The following is an 18102-nucleotide window of genomic DNA, read 5'->3' as shown; positions in this document are numbered from 1 at the left end:
GAAAAGCTTAGAAAGACTTACATGAACATGCTGAGTGAGGTGAATAGAAACCAAGAGAACATTGATACAGCAACAAGATGATGTGATGATTAATTGTGATGGACTTGGCTTTTTTCAACAATAGAGTGATTCAAGGTACTTCCATAGACTTATGATGGAAAGAGCCATCCATATCCAAAGAGAAGACTATGAAGATTGAATGTGCATCATATTTGTACCTTTTTGTTGTTTGTTTGCTGGTTTTCTCTCTCTCCTTTTCCTTCTTTTGATCTGATTTTTCTTGTGCAGCATGATAAATGTGGAAATATGTTTAGAAGAAATGCACAAATTTAATTTGTTTTGGATTGCTTGCTGTCCAGGACAGGAGGAAGGGAAGGGAATGAGGGAAAAAAATTTGGAACACAAAGTTTTGCAGGGGTGAATGTTGAAAACTATCTTAGCATGTATTTTGAAAAATAAAAAGCTATCATTATTTTTTAAGAGAAATAGCTTGCTTGTTTTTATTTGTGGCCCCTATGACTAGAACAATGCTTAGAAGATAGTAAGCATTTACTAAATATATTTTTAATCTATTCACCTATCTTTTGAAATTCTAAGCCATATACAATCATGCTTCCAATTTTCTAGGTAGGCAGCATATAAACAGAGCTTCAAATAAACCTGGAACTAAAATGTTGATTTGCCATGAATTGATGATAATTCCCAAAAATAAAACAAAAGAATGTATCATAAATATAAAAAAGAAAATCGCACTATAAATTCATTCTTCTGATTTTAGTTTAGGTACACTTCATCAGGGTGGATTGGAACAGTATTATTAAAGACTGAGATTTTCTAATCACTATAGACTACAGCAAATCTGCTAAAGCACATTGGGTCAATAATGGAGAGAAATGTAGCAATTAAAAGAAATATTCACAACCTTCTTTGATTTAAACTCATTATCAAATCATCTAAAAATTCTTAAAGGAAAAAATTATAAAATGAGCTTAATAAGAATTTATATTATATTGCCATTAAATATAATCATCCTATGGAAAATGGGAAGCCACTAGCTATGGATATTTAACTGAACTAAAAACTGATCTTGTTCATATTGAAGGATTTATAGCATTTATGACACATGGTCACAATTATTTCTTACCACAGAATGAACCAATCATGTATCCCTTAGCATTCCTGATGCAAGTAAAAAAAATAAAGAAAATAATACCTGTGTACGGTTGAAAGCCACTCTAGCAAACACAGCTTGGGAAACACTGGCTCGTTTCAGCTCATCTCTGACTTGCTGGTAGATATCTGGAGAAACTTCAACTGAAGAGTTTGTTGGCTCTGGCTTAACTGCTCTGGGAATAGGGGGATGATTCAAGAACTGTTGGTTGATTGCTTGAGGGTGTTGGTGAGCCAATAGTCGGCTGACAGCTATCTGTTGGTTTATCAGGTGGGCCATTGCTATTTGTTGCCTTACCAATTGTGGACTGAGTTGGGGAGAAAGAAGACCAGGGCTCATGATGGGTTGTAATGTGGGCACTTGGTTTCGGATTGGAGTACTGTGGTGAATTTGGCTATGAGGAGACTGTTCGTTAGTTTTTCCCAAGGTTGCCAGCTGGTTCATATTTGGTAAATGCATTGGACGTTGGCCCAGAACACAATAGTCTGTAAGGTTTTCTCTTTCCACTCTTTCCACTGTCAAAAAACAAAAATAAGATTTTGTTATTTTAAATCACATAGTTGCTACTAAAATAGCTAATAATGAATTACCATGCTTTCATCATATGAGTATGTTCAATTAGATTTTTATTTTTCCCCACAGAAAAATTTGTAGAAAAGTGGCGAAAGTACCTTTAGAGTATTGTAAGTGAAAATCACTTCCACCTACATACAAACTCATCCTCAACTAAAACATACTAGAAAAAATTTCAAATCAAAACTATTAACTGTTTCCCCTTTGTTGAAATTACTTCAGTAATAAATTTTACTGAATAACAAAGAGAAAAATAAACACTACACAATCTGAACTCTTTCCATATTCAAACTCTCAATCAACTCCCTAGATTACTCTCATATAAATGCACCAGTTGCTCTCTTTGTAGAGTTTGTAGGCAATAGTGCAGTTCATGATTACCAGGAAATGACAAGGACAATATCTCCTACCAAATTAACTGTTAACCTGCTATTATAAAAACTATGAATACTGTCATAAACAATTTCCTAAAATAGACTGCATCTTCATGATGTATTCAATTGCTAACTGCTTTTAGAAGAAAACTATACAAAGAGTTGTGTGTATTTGTTTTTAGAATAATTGAGGTATGAATGTAGGTCAAAAAATGTTTATCACAAGATATCTCTACAAGCAGTTAAATTTATTCCACTATGGGTTATTATTTTGTTACCTATTTAGTAAATGAAAGGATCAACCCTTGAAAAAGTCAGACGTAGCAGGTTGTTCTTGCTTACTAAAATAAAAGTGTTAGGAGGCAGGGGAGAGAAAGATACTGGTTTATGTTTGTAAAGTTTTCAAGTAGTCAACAATTTTCTCCAGTTTTTTGAAAGTTCAATTTCTGGTTTAATCCTATTAAAGTTGTTTGATTAATATTACTTCTTTATGAAAGTACACAATCTAAGACCAATCTGTTGAGAATTGCAGTCACACTTTTTATGAGCACCACCTTTCAGATATCTCTCATCTAAGGAATACATCTCATTAAAGGGAGAGCTAAGTCCTCTTAGAAACAAAACCAGAAACACACATAATGAAAATTCAAAACAGCTATATACCCTGAGTTAATAAGTATTATGGAAATGAAGCAGCCACAAACATGGGCAAAAATATTTATAGCAACCCTTTTTGTGGTGACAAAATATTGGTAATTGAGGGGATACCCATCAACTGGAATATAACTGAACAAACTATACAGATATAATGGAACACTATTGTACAATAAGAAATGACCAACAGGCAGATTTCAGAAAAACCTGGAAAGACTTGTAAATGAGTTGATAGAAAGTGAAATGAGGACAACCAAGAAAGCATAGACAGCATCACACCACTGTAGGTTGATCAACTATGAATGGCTCAGCTTTTTGTCAGGAGCACAATGATCCAAGTACAAAGGACTAACAAAAGAAAATCTTATCCATATCCAGATTAAAAAACTGATGGACTCTAAATGCAGATCGGACTAATTCCACCCTCCCCCACTTACTTTATTCTTTCTCATGTTTTTTTTTTCTTTTGATCCGTTTCTTCTTTTACAACTATGATTAATATGGAAATATGTTTTACATGATAGCACAAATGTACAAATGATATCAAACTTCCTACCATCTTTGGAAGACAGAAGGGGAGGAAGGGAAAAAATTATAACTCAAAATCTCATAAAAACGAATGCTAAAAAAGTTTCTTTACTTGTAACTGGGGATAAGTAAAATATTATTTTTAAAAACATTTGAGGATTGCATTTTCAAATTCACTATGGCATCTAAACATTTTCATAATTTTGCTAGAATCATAGAAAATTAACAAAAAGACAATGCATAGCCACTATGTATCAGAACACTGGAAGCAAAACTAAATTGGAGTTAACTCTAGTGATATATGCATTTGGCAATTAAACTAGATTCAGGGGTTTGTTTGTTTTTCCAGATCTTAATTATTTTCTTATATTTAAAAATTCTATTTTCATTTATTTATTTGTTTGTTTATGCTGAGGCAATTGGGGTTAAATGGCTTGCCCAGGGTCACACAGCTAGAAAATGTTAAATGTTTGAGGCCAGATTTGAACTCTGGTCCTCCTGACTTCAGGGCTGGTGCTCTATCCACTGTGCCACCTAGCCATCCCCATATTTTAAAATTCTTTAAAAATTTCCATAGTGGACAGAAAGTTTCTGATAAAAATTTCTTGCGTTGAATTGGAGACAAAGAGCAAAGACAAAGGCAGAATGGGAGAAATTACCTTTTCAACTTTATGCATATCAGCATGGTCATGTTCAAAAGAACATGAGATAAGGCATGATGAGGGACTGATAGTAATTCCACTGTACAGCAACATACATGCATATTGGGGCCATTCAGAGGAGCAACTCACTGACTCATAAAATTGTACTATCCTTCTACTCTTGACAAAGTATACAGTGACTCAATCGTCCTGTTTCTAGTTATAGTCCCTTGAACTAGAAAGAGGTCTCTAGTAAACCTGCATGAATTTGGGGCCTCTTCAGTATTTCTGATTGAATCAGGGGAGTCCAGGAATATTTTGTTTCAGATCAGACTTCATAGGACTTAAATCATGTTGCTGACTGGACATTCCAAATAACTTAAGAGACATTATATTACATTCCAAGTGACCTAAGAAACATTATATTATAACCATTCTGATTCACATAGGGATTCTCTCAATCTCCACAGCTGGCTCATGAGAACTATGCATACATAGGGTTTTCAAGTTATAGCAACTTCTCAAATTGCTATAAGTCATTCAGTTTTACAAAGTACATTCTTCTTAACAACCCTGTGGGGGAGATAGTATAAGAATTACCATTTCCACTTTGCAGATCAGGGACTTTAAACTCAGAACTGTTGTGACTCCCTTCCATGGTCACCTGACTATTAAGTACAAAAGTAAGAACAGAGGTTTTCTGAGTCCAAATTCAGGGAACTAGAACAAATGTGCTCCAAAATGGCAAGAATATTTTGTTTCAGATCAGACTTCATAGGACTTAAAACATTTTGCTCCAGAATGGCTCCTAAGCATTCAAATGATTCAAAGCTTCTAAGTATCCATGATTAGCTAGAGAAATAAAGGTCTGTGGGAATTTCTTTATTTCTAATGAGAGTGAATTTGTTTCAAAACTACATTCCATTTCAATAATTTTCATTGTATTACAGGTAGCCAAGAACATTTAAAATATAAGTCAAGTGATTTCAGTGATCAATGTCAATATAAAAAGTACACAAGGAAGACAAAAACATATTTGGGTGCAGTATTCCCCTAGTTGTATATAATTTAAATTATTTATATGATAATTTTTATTATGCTCTTAATGACTATTGTTCTATATATCTGAAAGCAGCTTCTTCCTTGCATTCATGTGTAATACTTTTTCAAAACCATCTTTCCTTTTTAATCTATAAATTCAATTATTAAAAAGAAACTACTATGAACTTAAATGGAAATTTTATTTTAAAATGAGTCAATTTAATTCTCTTTTATATTAGTATGGTAACCTGTGATTACCAGTCAGTAATATCTGAAAGGGTCAAAACTATTTACAAAAGTATCATTAGCTTTCATGAAATTTTTGCTAGGCAAGCAAATTAGCTTTGATTTACTATAGAAATAAGTAGTAAAAGGTGAGGCTCATTGTTTAGGGTCATCCTATCAATTCATAATTGTAATGCAATTTTTAAAACACCTAATTTGTAATTTTCTACATACATAGTAATTTTCAATTAGCTAGCATCCAACTAACCAAAGTTCTCTATTTACTGGATTAGGAGTTCCCCCATTTTCTTCTTTCAAAAGAAAAACAGATGGCAAGAGAAAATAAAGAAAAAAATCGTTCTATTTCTGTTGTTATTCAGTTGTTTTCAGTCATGTGTGATTCTGCGACCCCATTCAGAGTTTTATTGACAAAGATACTAAAGTAGTTTTCCATTTCCTTCTCCAGCTCATTTTACAGATGGAAAACTGAGGCAAATAGGGTTAAGTCACTTACCCAGGGTCAGATAGCTAGTAAGAGACCAGGTCTGAACTCAGGAAGATGAGTTCTGACTCCAGCCTCAGCACTCTATCAGCTATGCCACCTAGCTGCCCCTTCTAGGATATATGTTAAAGTCAGCATTCAGCATTACTTTGCAGTTTTAAAATTATATAATTCTAATTACTTATAAAATCTACAACTACACAGGTATTCAGTAAGATTTGCTGTTCTGGATGAGACACTATAAAATCCTAAATTACCAAAAGCAGAGACAATAGGGGTAACAGATTCTATGATTATTACAGAAAAGTGAACTAATGAACTTGTAAAGATTTCAATAAAGATTTAAACTGGGGGAGGGGCAAGTTAATAGACAAAAAAACAACTTTTTTAGAATAATTACTAAGTACTTCAGCTAATCATTTTGTAAATGTAACCAAACATATCACAGTTTGTTTACTGGTTCATAACTATTCTGATACAATTTAAAGAAAAACTGTTAATGTATTTAGAAAGTTCATTGTGAACATGTATATACCCTCATAATTCTCATTATTTATCAGACTTACAAAAAAATTCAAGTTGTCATTTTATTCTTAAAAGCACTGGATTTAAACTTTCATTTTTAATGAAAGTTTCTGCTATTTCATTTTTCATTTTGTCTTCTGAAATTATGGCAACTTTCTAATAAATTGCTTATTTCTTCAATTTACAATATTCACACATTGAGCACTTAGTCTTATCCAAAATAACATTAAACAGTTAATTTCATACACTTAAAATTATACAAGTGATTAATCACTTGCAAACTCCTTGGGAGTAGATATTGTTTCATTCATTGTAGTATTTGAATTTATAGTAAACAGCCTGGTACAGAGCAGACTCATAATAAATACTTCTTGACTAATTGATATCTATCTATTTAAATGTTTTGTTGACTGACCTTCATAAGAATAGAGTAATTAACAGGTTAAATTTTCCAATTCCAACCTAATTAAAATGTTTTGATCAAAGAGCCCAGTATTTCTCATTGGTTTATAAAAAATGCAATTATTATTTTAGCTTGTCATCTTTTAAAAAAAAAACTTTATTTGGGAAGAACTCTTTAACAAAAGATAACAGTAGGTTCTGCAATTTTCTTGAAAAAAAATCATTTGATCTTTTTCTTGAGAAAAATTTTTGAGTTCTGAGGACCTCCATGAATTTGACTCGACAATTCTAACTGAACACATGGGGTAGACCAAAAATAAAAATTGTAAAAAATAATAAAATGTCTGGAATTTTTCCCACAAATATGTCTATGTGAATACAATTTTTTTCTTTTTTTAATTTTAGTTAAAACTAAATACAAAATAAGAAAAAGAAAGACAAAAAAGGAATTTTTTTTAAAAAATGTATGTGCCCAGCAGAATATCAGAAAAAATTCAAAATATGTAACTAAAAATGTCCATTTCAAGAAAGCATATATAATAATAGAAGACATTATATTAATAACTGTCTATACATACATATATAGACATATATGTATATACACATATTTATATATACATACATATACCTATATGCACATGCATATATACATATATACATTTACACATATGTAGACATGCATCTAAAACAATATTAATGTCACTTACACATGACAGATTTCTTTCAACTGAATGTTTACGTTTCACTTTGTCTAAGATCAATGATTATTAGCCCTATTTTTTTTTTCAAAAAATAACTTTCAAAACTTCCCATCAGATCCTTCCTCTTTGGTATGACTCAGTTCAGCAACCTGGTCTTCACTTCAGAGCAGGCAGAAGACTGTAATTCTCTGTGAAAACTATAGATCATTTCAAGACCTCTCTTTCAAACTCAGATTAGGATACCTAGTCCTGACCCATTCAAACTACCATGGTGCTATCAGTATATAACTCTATTGGATCAGAAAAAGAGAAACTTCTCAAATGAAAGGCCCATCAGAGTCCAAATATCCCGTCAGACTCACTTGGGAACTCAGTAGAATTTGATAGGAAGAATTCATCTCTAAAGCCCAAACTCCCATCCAAGTCTTTGAAAATTTCACAAAGGAAAATAAGATCAAGAAGAAGACAGTCTACAGCCAGGCACAGTTGGCTTTAACAATCAGAAACTGCATGCCTAGTTTGATCAGAATCAATATATTAAAATTAGAGATATGCTCTAAATATAAAGAGAAGGAAGAATAATCTAAAAGTAGAATGCTTCCCAGATGCCTGATCCCCACCTGTGAAACCCCAGAAGAACTCAAGTTCTTGCCCTATCCATACCTTCCTGGAAACAGAACTATGGAAGACAGAATCCTACTTATCTAACAAAAGAAGAGATGAATTCTGTTATTTCTTCTCTCATTTCAACTCTCACCAACATATAGCTCTATTCCAAATAGTAATCATCATCAAAAAACTGTTCCCACTTATGTGGAATTCTATTAGACTATGAAATTTAACAGTCCTGGAATTTATACTCATGACATGATTAATAGGAAGTAAATAAGAGAAATTGCCAAGTCTGAGAATTTTCCACACATTAACCATTCATAGTAGTTTAATACCATTGTTTTATAACCACTCTGAGAACAATTCAATGACTGGTGAATGCCTATTTAGAACTTTGGTATCATCAGAAACCATAGCCAAGCTGTTCATTCCCAATATGCCTCACTTGATAGAATCAACTCTAAAACTCATATCTCAATACAAGCCCAAGACTTGATTTCAAATCTAGCCTCACTTAGTAGCTGTATAAATCTAGGCAAGTCACAACTTTTGTTTGACTCAATTTTCTCTGTAGATTGAAGAAAATAACCTACATCCCAGGACTGTTATGAGGATCAAATGAGATAAAAATTGTACACTGTTTAGTACAGTACCCAACACAGAGTAAGTGCTATATTAATACTGGCTACTATTATGATTATTTGATGATACTGACTGAAGAGCATGAAGGGTGTATAGAGGAAATTTCTTCCTGGATTCTTCATTTAAGTAGAGAATCCAAGGCAACAACTGGATGAAAGATTTCAACATACTCCTCAGTGAGGTCCTCTCATATTCTGCCCTCTCTCCCTCCATTTTATATCATCTTTTTTATGTGTAGGCTTTCCCCATTACATTTCTGAGCTCCTATGAGCAAAGGTATTATTTACCTTTTTTTGAATCCCCAGCACTTAGCACAGTGCTTGGTACATAGCAGATGCTTTTTTTTTTTTTTTTTGAAAATAGTATTTTCTTTTTTTTTTTAATTATAATAACTTTTTATTGACAGAACCCATGCCAGGGTAATTTTTTTTACAACATTATCCCTTGCACTCACTTCTGTTCCGATTTTTCCCTCCCACCTTCCACCCCCTCCCCTAGATGGCAAGCAGTCGTATATATGTTGAATATGTCGTAGTATATCCTAGATATAATGTATGTGTGCAAAACCAAACAGTTTTCTTGTTGCACAGGGAGAATTGGATTCAGAAGGTAAAAATAACCTGGGAAGAAAAACAAAAATGCAAACAGTTTACATTCATTTCCCAGTGTTTTTTCTTTGGGTGTAGCTGCTTCTGTCCATCATTGATCAATTGAAACTGAATTGGGTATCTTTTTCAAAGAAATCCACTTCCATCAGATTACATCTTCATATAGTATCGTTGTTGATGTATATCATGATCTCCTGGTTCTGCTCATTTCACTTAGCATCAGTTCATGTATGTCTCTCCAAGCCTCTCTGTATTCATCCTGCCGGTCATTTCTTATAGAATAATAATGTTCCATAACATTCATATATCACAATTTACCCAACCATTCTCCAATTGATGGGCATCCATTCATTTTCCAGTTTCTAGCCACTACAACAGGGCTGCCACAAACATTTTGGCACATACAGGTCCCTTTCCCTTCTTTAGTATCTCCTTGGGGTATAAGCCCAGTAGAAACACTGCTGGGTCAAAGGGTATGCACAGTTTGATAACTTTTTGGGCATAATTCCAGATTGCTCTCCAGAATGGTTGGATTCATTCACAACTCCACCAACAATGCATCAATGTCCCAGTTGTCCCCCATTCCCTCCAACAATCATCATTATTTTTTCCTGTCATCTTAGCCAAGCTGACAGGTGTGTAGTGGTATCTCATAGTTGTCTTAATTTGCATTTCTCTGATTAATAATGATTTGGAACACTTTCATATGAGTGGTAATAATTTCAATTTCATCATCTGAAAATTGTCTGTTAATATCCTTTGACCATTTGTCAATTGGAGAATGGTTTGGTTTCTTATAAATTAGAGTCAGTTCTCTATATATTTTGGAAATGAGGCCTTTATCAGAACCTCTAACTGTGAAGATGTTTTCCCAGTTTGTTCATAGCAGATGCTTAATAAATATTTATGGCCTGATTAAAACAAACAAAAACTGCCTATCTACAACATTCTATTACCCATTTCAGTTAGTGCCTTTGCCCAGATTATCTGTTCTTCATACCTGAAATGTCCTCTCTTACCACCCTCATTTTTAAAAAAAGTCTCATAACCAACATCATTTCTAACAAGAATTCAATCAAGGTGAAAAGAATTTATTATATTTTTGGAATTATACTAAGTGCCAAGAATACCTTCCCTTTCCTCCAAAAAAAAAGAATTCAAATGGTCCTTCTCTTTAAGATAATTCTAGACTAATGGAAAAAACAACTTATTCATAAATCAATATCTACAAGACAAATACAGAGTTGATGGAAGGTAGATTTAAAGTCCTCCCAAAAGACTTCTATTATTATCTGGTGAGCAATAAGGATCCCTCCCTATATCAGTAAGTACTTTGTTTACATATCTTTTATTCATCTGGCACAAATTATTTTTATTACTAGTTAGTTACATGCATATCCCATTTTCCTATAAGACCATATAGCACCCATGAAGACAAAAAGAATATCCTATTGTTTTTATAATCTCACTGATCTTCAAAAACAATAGATGTTTAGATGCTTTATGTAATAAGTTTAAAAATTTTGTTTCTGTGGCACTAAATATATGCAGGAAAGGAGGAAAAAGTGAAGTGCCAGTTGAACAATAGATTGGTTTAAAAACCATAAAGAATCCCCCAGTCAGTTCTGGACTAGATAAATTAATCCTTTTAATTTAAACTGGATGATTTCTAGTACCTGAAAACAAGTGATCCGGACCATTAAATGTATTTCCTCCCCATTTAAACTCCAGTGTGTGTTATCCTAATTGGCTCAAAGTAAATGCTGATTAACAAGCAAATCAGAAATTATCTCTCATGAAGAGTTAAGTTAAGCATTACTAAGTTTACTTTTCAAATACTTAAATTTGGATTTCTAAAATTTAGGATTCTGAGGTAGGTCATTTGTTGGACCCTGCTTCTCTATACTATCACCGTAACAATGCATCTAGCTCATAACTCATCAGTAGGTAATCATATTGGGGGAAAGGGGAGATAGTGTTCTTTATAAGACAGTTTCTCCCTTTAATACTTGCTTCTTTATTTGAATGCCTTTATAAGGATGCAAACTTTCCAAAAGCACCTTTTCACAAAGAAGATAATCTCACATTAGCAAATCACAAGTACAAAGTATTTTCAGCTTTCCACAGATTACTTATCTCACAACAGCCTCCAAAATGGGTTGTATGGTTATTCCCCTTTTAAAGATGAGGAAACACATGTTTAGACAAGCTATGGGACTTGCCCAAGCCACAACAACTAATAAATATCCAAGCCAAAATTCAAATACTTATCTCCTGACACCAAAACTTTAATGTTTCCCACTAAAACATGTTCCATTTTAAAAGTCTAAAATTATCAATGGAAAACAAAGGTTTGTAGAGGGTCACAATAATTGTTTTGGAAAACTAGCCAGCATTTCATAAGACTGAGATGTTAATAGGGAAAAGTAGCAAGTATTAATTAATAGCTAAAAATGATACTTTACTAGCTCTGTTGGGATTAGAAACTAGTTTTTTGATGAAAATATTTACACTGTGGCTTTTTTGAATTTCCCCTGAAATGTAACTGTTTTCAATTTTTTAAAGCAGTTCTGGTTGAAGAGGAAGTTTAAGAAAATTTCTCTTGTTTAATAAAGGGGAAAGGGGATACAATGGTTTTGGTGAAGGGAAATTTAGGGAATTTCTTTAATAAATAAAAGACATTTCCTTATCCTTTAAGGTCCTTATGAAAATGTAAATAAATCATCATAAATTAGAACTAAAGTTTTTACTAATGTTATTATATTCTTTAATGTTATTAGCAGACACAATACAACAACTATAGAATACAATAAATATTTATCAAGTAACTACTTTATACAGACCATTGTGTTTAGCACTGGGAAGATACAAAGTTGGGATAAATCATGGTATCCCCCATACCTTTGAAAAATTTACCATTTGGTAGCAGAATAAAACAAAAACTGAAATATCATAGCTATAATACATTCTTACATATTAAGTGCATCAGAAAGTTACCACAATCCCCCCAAAAATATTATGTAAATTCTAAAGAAAAAGGCTTTCTTCAATCAAGGGTAATAGGAAAGGTTATCAGAAAAGAACTAGTTTGAAGTTGGGCTTTTTAAAATGGGAAATAATTCAATAGGTCAAAAGAGGAGGCATAATATTAACATAAGAAATAGCCTATGGAAAAGGCACAAAGATATTAAAATGCATCTGGAAAACAGAGAGTTTCCACTGGAAAAGAAAATAGCAAGACACTCCAGTATCTTTGCAAAGAAAATCCCATGGATAGTATTGGGCTTGGCGTGTTATGGTCCATGGGGTCACAGAGAGTTAAGACACAACTTAATGACTGAATAACCACAAATTGATTGATAAAGGCAGAGAGGTATTGTGGCCCCGAGTTGTGAAATGCCTTGAAATTCCAGGCAGAGGAGCATGGACTTCATTTGAGAGTCAGTAAAGACCTACTGACTATTTTCAAGCAGAGGAGTGATATAACCATATCATTGGTTAATGAAAGACAATTTGGAAGTGCTAAGAAAAATTAACTGGAGCAGGGAGAGCATGCAATCCAGTTAGGAGGATTGAGCGATAATTCAGATGAGAGAGGAAGGCTATATAAGGGTGATGACAAGGGAAGAAAGGAAAAAATATTGCAGGGTTGGAATTAATGGGATAAGGTAAATGACTGAATAGTGAATCTATTATCTCCTTAGTTTACAAATATAACTTGCATTTACTACCCTGAGTATTTTCCAATCACAAGATACTGATGAGAGCAAAGAACTCATCCCAAAGCCTCCATTTAAAAATGACTCCCAGAGTTTACTTGCCAAGACAAAGTCAGGAACTATATGAACACAATTACAAAACACTTCCCACACAAATAAAATCATATTTAATCAATTGGAAGAATTTCAAGTGTTCATGGGTAGGTTGGGCTAATATAATAAAAATGACAATTCTACTTAAATTAATCTACTTATTCAGTGGCATACCAAACTCCCAAGAAATTAATTTACAGAGCTAGAAAAAATAGTAACAAAATTCATATGGAAGAAAAAAAAAAGTCAAGAATTTCAAGGGAAATAGTGGAAAAAATGCAAATTAAAGTGGTCTAGCTATATCAGACCTAGCTATATCAGGTTTATATTATAAACCAACAGTCATCAAAACCATTTGATACTGGCTAAGAATTAAACTAGTCAATCAGTGGAATAGGTTATGTTCATAAGACACAATAGTCAATGACTATAGTTATCTATTGTTTGATAAACCCCTAAGACCCCAGTTTCTGGGATAAGATCTCACTAATTCACAAAAATTGCTGAGAAAATTGGAAATTAGTATGGTACAAACTAGCCAATGACCCATACTTAATACCTTATACCACGATAAAATCTAAATGGGTTCATGATTTAGACATAAAGAGTGATACTATAAGCAAATTAGAAGGACAAATGATAGTCTGTCTCTCAGATCTGTGGAGAAGGAAGAAATTTGTGGCCAAAGAAGAATTAGAATACATTATGAAAAACAAAATTGATAATTTTGATTATATTAAGTTAAAAAGGTTTTGTAAAAACAAAACCAATGTAGACAAAATTAGAAGGGAAGCAGTAAACTGGGAAAAAATTGTAATATCCAAGGGTTCTGATAAAGGCTTCATTTCTAGAATATATAGAGAATTGACTCAAATTAATAAGACTACAAAGCATTCTCCAAATGATAGTTAAAGGATATGAACAATTTTCAAATGAAGAAATTAAAACCATTTCTAGTCATATAAAAAAATGCTCTAAATCACTATTAATCAGAGAAATGCAAATTAAGACAACTCTGAGGTACCACTTCATATCTCTTATATTGGCTAAAATGACAAGAAAGCTACTTGGTTGGAAATGGAATCCAATTGAAAGGAGTGCAACTATGTAGGCAATGAAGAAATGACTGGCCCTGGGCTCATTTTTATTTATTTTTCTAAAAAAAGAAAAAATGTGGCTCTCTGTATCACAAGACCATTGAAATTGTCCTGAACCACCTAGTTGTTGAAAAGAGCCATGTCTATTAGAATTGACCATTGTATAATCTTGTTGTTGCTTGTGGATTCCATTTCCAACCAAGTATCTTTCTTGACTCTTTTCTTTTCAAGTTCCTTTAATGTGTTATCTTCCCCCATTAGATTGTAAGCTACCTGAGGGCAAGGATTATCCAAAAAATATTTTTGGAAAAAAAATCTCCATTTAACAATGAAAATACTAAAGCTGAGAGAGATTGTGACTTTACCCAGCTAATTATTAGTAAAGCCAAGATAAGCAGCACAGAGAAAGTAATGACTACTTGATATGTGTGTGTACATGTGTAAAGAAAGAGCTAGATAAAGATATATTATAGCTCACATACAGAAAAGGAATCTAAAACATGAGTACATGAGTTGGCATGTGGATAAGACTAAAAGAGAGTTAACACCCAATATGAAAAGAAATAAATCCCCTCTCCTAATCTTCAAATTCAACAAAATCCTATTATCAAGGTCAGTCTCACTAATATTCTCTAAGAGTTTTTGCTGTTTTGTTCATTGTGCTTATCAAAAGTACAAGCATCTTTACACCTACAAACCAAAAAAGTCAACTTAATAAATGGTTGTTGAAATGAAGTGATTCAGGCCAATTCCATTAGACTTGTATTGGAGAGAGCCATTCACATATGAAAAGAAGTTTATGGGGACTGAATGTGGATCATAACATAGTATTTCTCCTTTTTTACTGTTATTTACTTGTGCCTTTTTTTCTTTTCTCATTTTTTTCCCTTTTTGATCTGATTTTTCTTATGCAGCATAATAAATGTGGAAATATGCTTAGAAAAACTACATGTTTACCCTATAATGAATTGCTTGATATCTAGGAGAAGGAAATAGGGAAAAAAGGAGAGAGAAAAATTTGGAACACAAGATTTTGCAGGAATGAATGTTGAAAACTATCTTTGCATATATTTTGAAAATAAAAAGCTATTGTGAAAATACAAAAAATATTTAAAAGATGTTGAACAAACAAACAAATAAATGGTTGTTGAAGATACCTGAATGGAATTTCAGAATGTCAATCCATCAATAAACATTTATTAAGTGCCTACACTATGCTATACACTGTGCTAAGCACTTGAGATACAAAGAATCATAAAAGACACAAGAAGTTCACTTTATAATGGGGAGACAACACAGAAACAACTATCTACTTAAGTCTAATGATGAAAAACTATAAATAGTCTTTAGTGACTAAGTTCAGAGATAAATTCTACTCAAATTGCAAAAAGGCTAATTTCTTCATATTTATGATTGGTATGTATACATATTGTATGTACATGTGCGCATTCACCTAGAAAGTTAGAAAAGCAATGAAATATTATAGTATGGCTTTCTGGAGGAACTCAGTACAACATATTCTGGAAGATATGTCAATGAGCTAAACAAAGCTAGGGGAGAAAATGTGAATTTGTATACATTGCAAGCAAAAGAGCCAGGACCACTGACTTAACAATTTGACCAGGTTCACCATGTGAATAGTGCTTATGAAAATATGGACAGCCATTTGTTGCAAATGATCCAGATGTCTGGGCCATGTAAATGAGTATAAAACATATGACCAAAGCTTATGATACAATTCTGGCTGATGTAATGCCACAGGACAATTTTAATTTCTAGCTGGCTAGTTATGAACTTTCAAAATTTATTTTTGTCCTGATCAGTAGGAAACAATACTATTTGTAAACTAATGTCACTCTTTCCCTGTTTTGGTTGCTAAAATATATATATATTTTTAAAAAGAAAACTTCATTTGCATATAAAGGCATGACATGATTTAAAGAACATATAAAATTGACAGAATGACTAAGTAGAAAGAACAGTTGACTGGGAGTCGGCAGACCTGCATTCTAATCCTGGTTTTGCCTAGCTCTGTGGCCTCAATCCAAGACCTGAAGGGCAATTCACCCTTAGACAATTAGACAAGATTATTGTCTGTTATTAGACAAGACTACGAGTAATTTCAAAGAAATAAACTCTTAAGAACATTGAAGGAGAATCATAGCTCTCAAATGCTCAAAATCAACACGAAGCAAAGTTACTATTCAATCAGCCCCTTTCAATGTGTTAAATTCACTCGTAATCTGTCTGCAGATTGGCAGATATCTTCTGCTTTATTATTCCCCTCCTCAGGCAAGCCTATGACCATTATGAGATGACAGAGGACATGAGAGCTAGAACAGAAGTGGCAAAAGAAGCCATGATGAAAGTGAGCACAGGGATTCCAGCCCTTAGTGGTGCAGTCTAATTATTCATTCACAAGCCACGAGATTGGAGACAGCATTGCTGGAACTGTTCAGGACTCCTGATACCTGGGCCAAGAATCTTTTTCTTCTCTTCTCTTCCCTGTTTTTCTCCTCTCTCTTTGGAAGGGGCAGGAACCTAATGCCTTCCAGTTCTTATTAGGATTGTATTGAGTTGGAGTTGTTATCTTTCTTCGCATTGTGCCCAAATCTGAAAGGAAAGTGGTTCTTCCAAAAGGAGAGTGGGCCAGGAAAATCATACCCAAGGAAAGTAAGAAATAAGAACCCTATTCACCCACAATTGCACATAATGCCATTGCGACCCCACTGCTAGACACTAACCAAAAAATAAAACTTTCCCTGACAGATTACAACATCTTCTACTCTTAAAGCCAAAAAAACTCAATCATTGGAGAAAAATCTATTTGCCTTCAGTTGGAGAGAGAACTTGGATGGGGAGAGAAATCAATTTCTAATATGAAATCTTTTGAATGTTGAAACAAGTAGGTTTAGGAGGAAGCAAAGACTCACTTGCAGTATCTTTTATTTTCCTCAGACATCAATCCAACTCCATTAAAAAAAAAACTATTACCAAAAGGTCCCACTAAATATAATTAAAGAAAATGTAAACAGTTTGAAGTAACTGGAGGGCACAAGAGAACGAAGCTCAGCATATGTGTGTCTTTTAGACTCCCAAACCTAAAGGGTTTTTTTTGTGTTTTTTTTCACCCTCTAAATTTGTTATAGAAAATTTGTTTCTGGGTTGAGATCTAGCTTGGAAAGGCTCTGCCGCAGGCTGAATAGTCTGAGCCAAGTTATAATTCCCTAATAAAACAAGACTTGTAAGGGGAATGCTTCCAGCTCTAGAATCAAAGCAGTACCAGTGGGCATTATGATCATACCACATGACTGGTTTTCATAGGTGTGTTTTCCTCATATTATCAGCATCCTTTTTCCATCATTTAAACTCCACAAGAACACATGCCTCAATTGTAAAGCAATTTAGTTTCAGATAACTCTGCCAATTTGGTAATAAGAACCTCAAACTATTATGCTGCCTGGGGAGAAAAATGAGGATTATTCTCCTTTATCAGCATCATATTCTCAATTCTCCTCTTTGGAATACTATCACACTTTTATTTTCAATTTGTTTTCCATTGTCAGTTTACTTCCGTTACTTATTAGGAATATTCCTAGAAAATCATGTGTAATACGAATACTTATGTGACTAATTATATTTTACTGTTAGTTTCCATTTTAATTATAAGGCTGCGTTCTCAGTAGAGGAGAGGAATAATGTGCTTCATTATATAATAAGGAACCACACTTGGATTATGAAGAACAAAAGGAAAACCGCTGAGATATTGAGAAAAAGAGGAGGTTTCTACCATTGAGTAGCCCCTCTAAGAAAGATTTGTGGAAAACATGGATGAGAAGTTGTGAATCAATTATGTATGTGCTACATATATACATACATCAATACCTTCATGAATGGAATGTCCACAACCTCTCCAAAGTGCTGATGCATCCCAATATTCATATGCAGTAGAACATTGCCTTTGTCAGTGTACTATTTATGTGATTCTCCCATA

The 18102-nt window shown here is 33.3% G+C and overlaps 1 protein-coding gene across 2 annotated transcripts in view; it reads right to left on the bottom strand.

Annotated features, from left to right (window-relative positions):
- The window catches only part of SATB2 (SATB homeobox 2), a 217356-nt gene that overhangs the window by 95898 nt on the left and 103356 nt on the right, over positions 1 to 18102 (bottom strand). For both annotated transcript variants that reach the window (XM_031960233.1, XM_012544916.3), the window contains exon 7: positions 1214 to 1686. In XM_031960233.1, coding sequence (XP_031816093.1) covers positions 1214 to 1686 — 473 coding nt within the window. The remainder of the gene's footprint in view (positions 1 to 1213; positions 1687 to 18102) is intronic.

The sequence above is a fragment of the Sarcophilus harrisii genome, chromosome 3 (genome assembly GCF_902635505.1).
Source record: "Sarcophilus harrisii chromosome 3, mSarHar1.11, whole genome shotgun sequence".
Classification (NCBI taxonomy): domain Eukaryota; kingdom Metazoa; phylum Chordata; class Mammalia; order Dasyuromorphia; family Dasyuridae; genus Sarcophilus; species Sarcophilus harrisii.
This window is presented reverse-complemented; position numbering and strand designations above follow the sequence as displayed.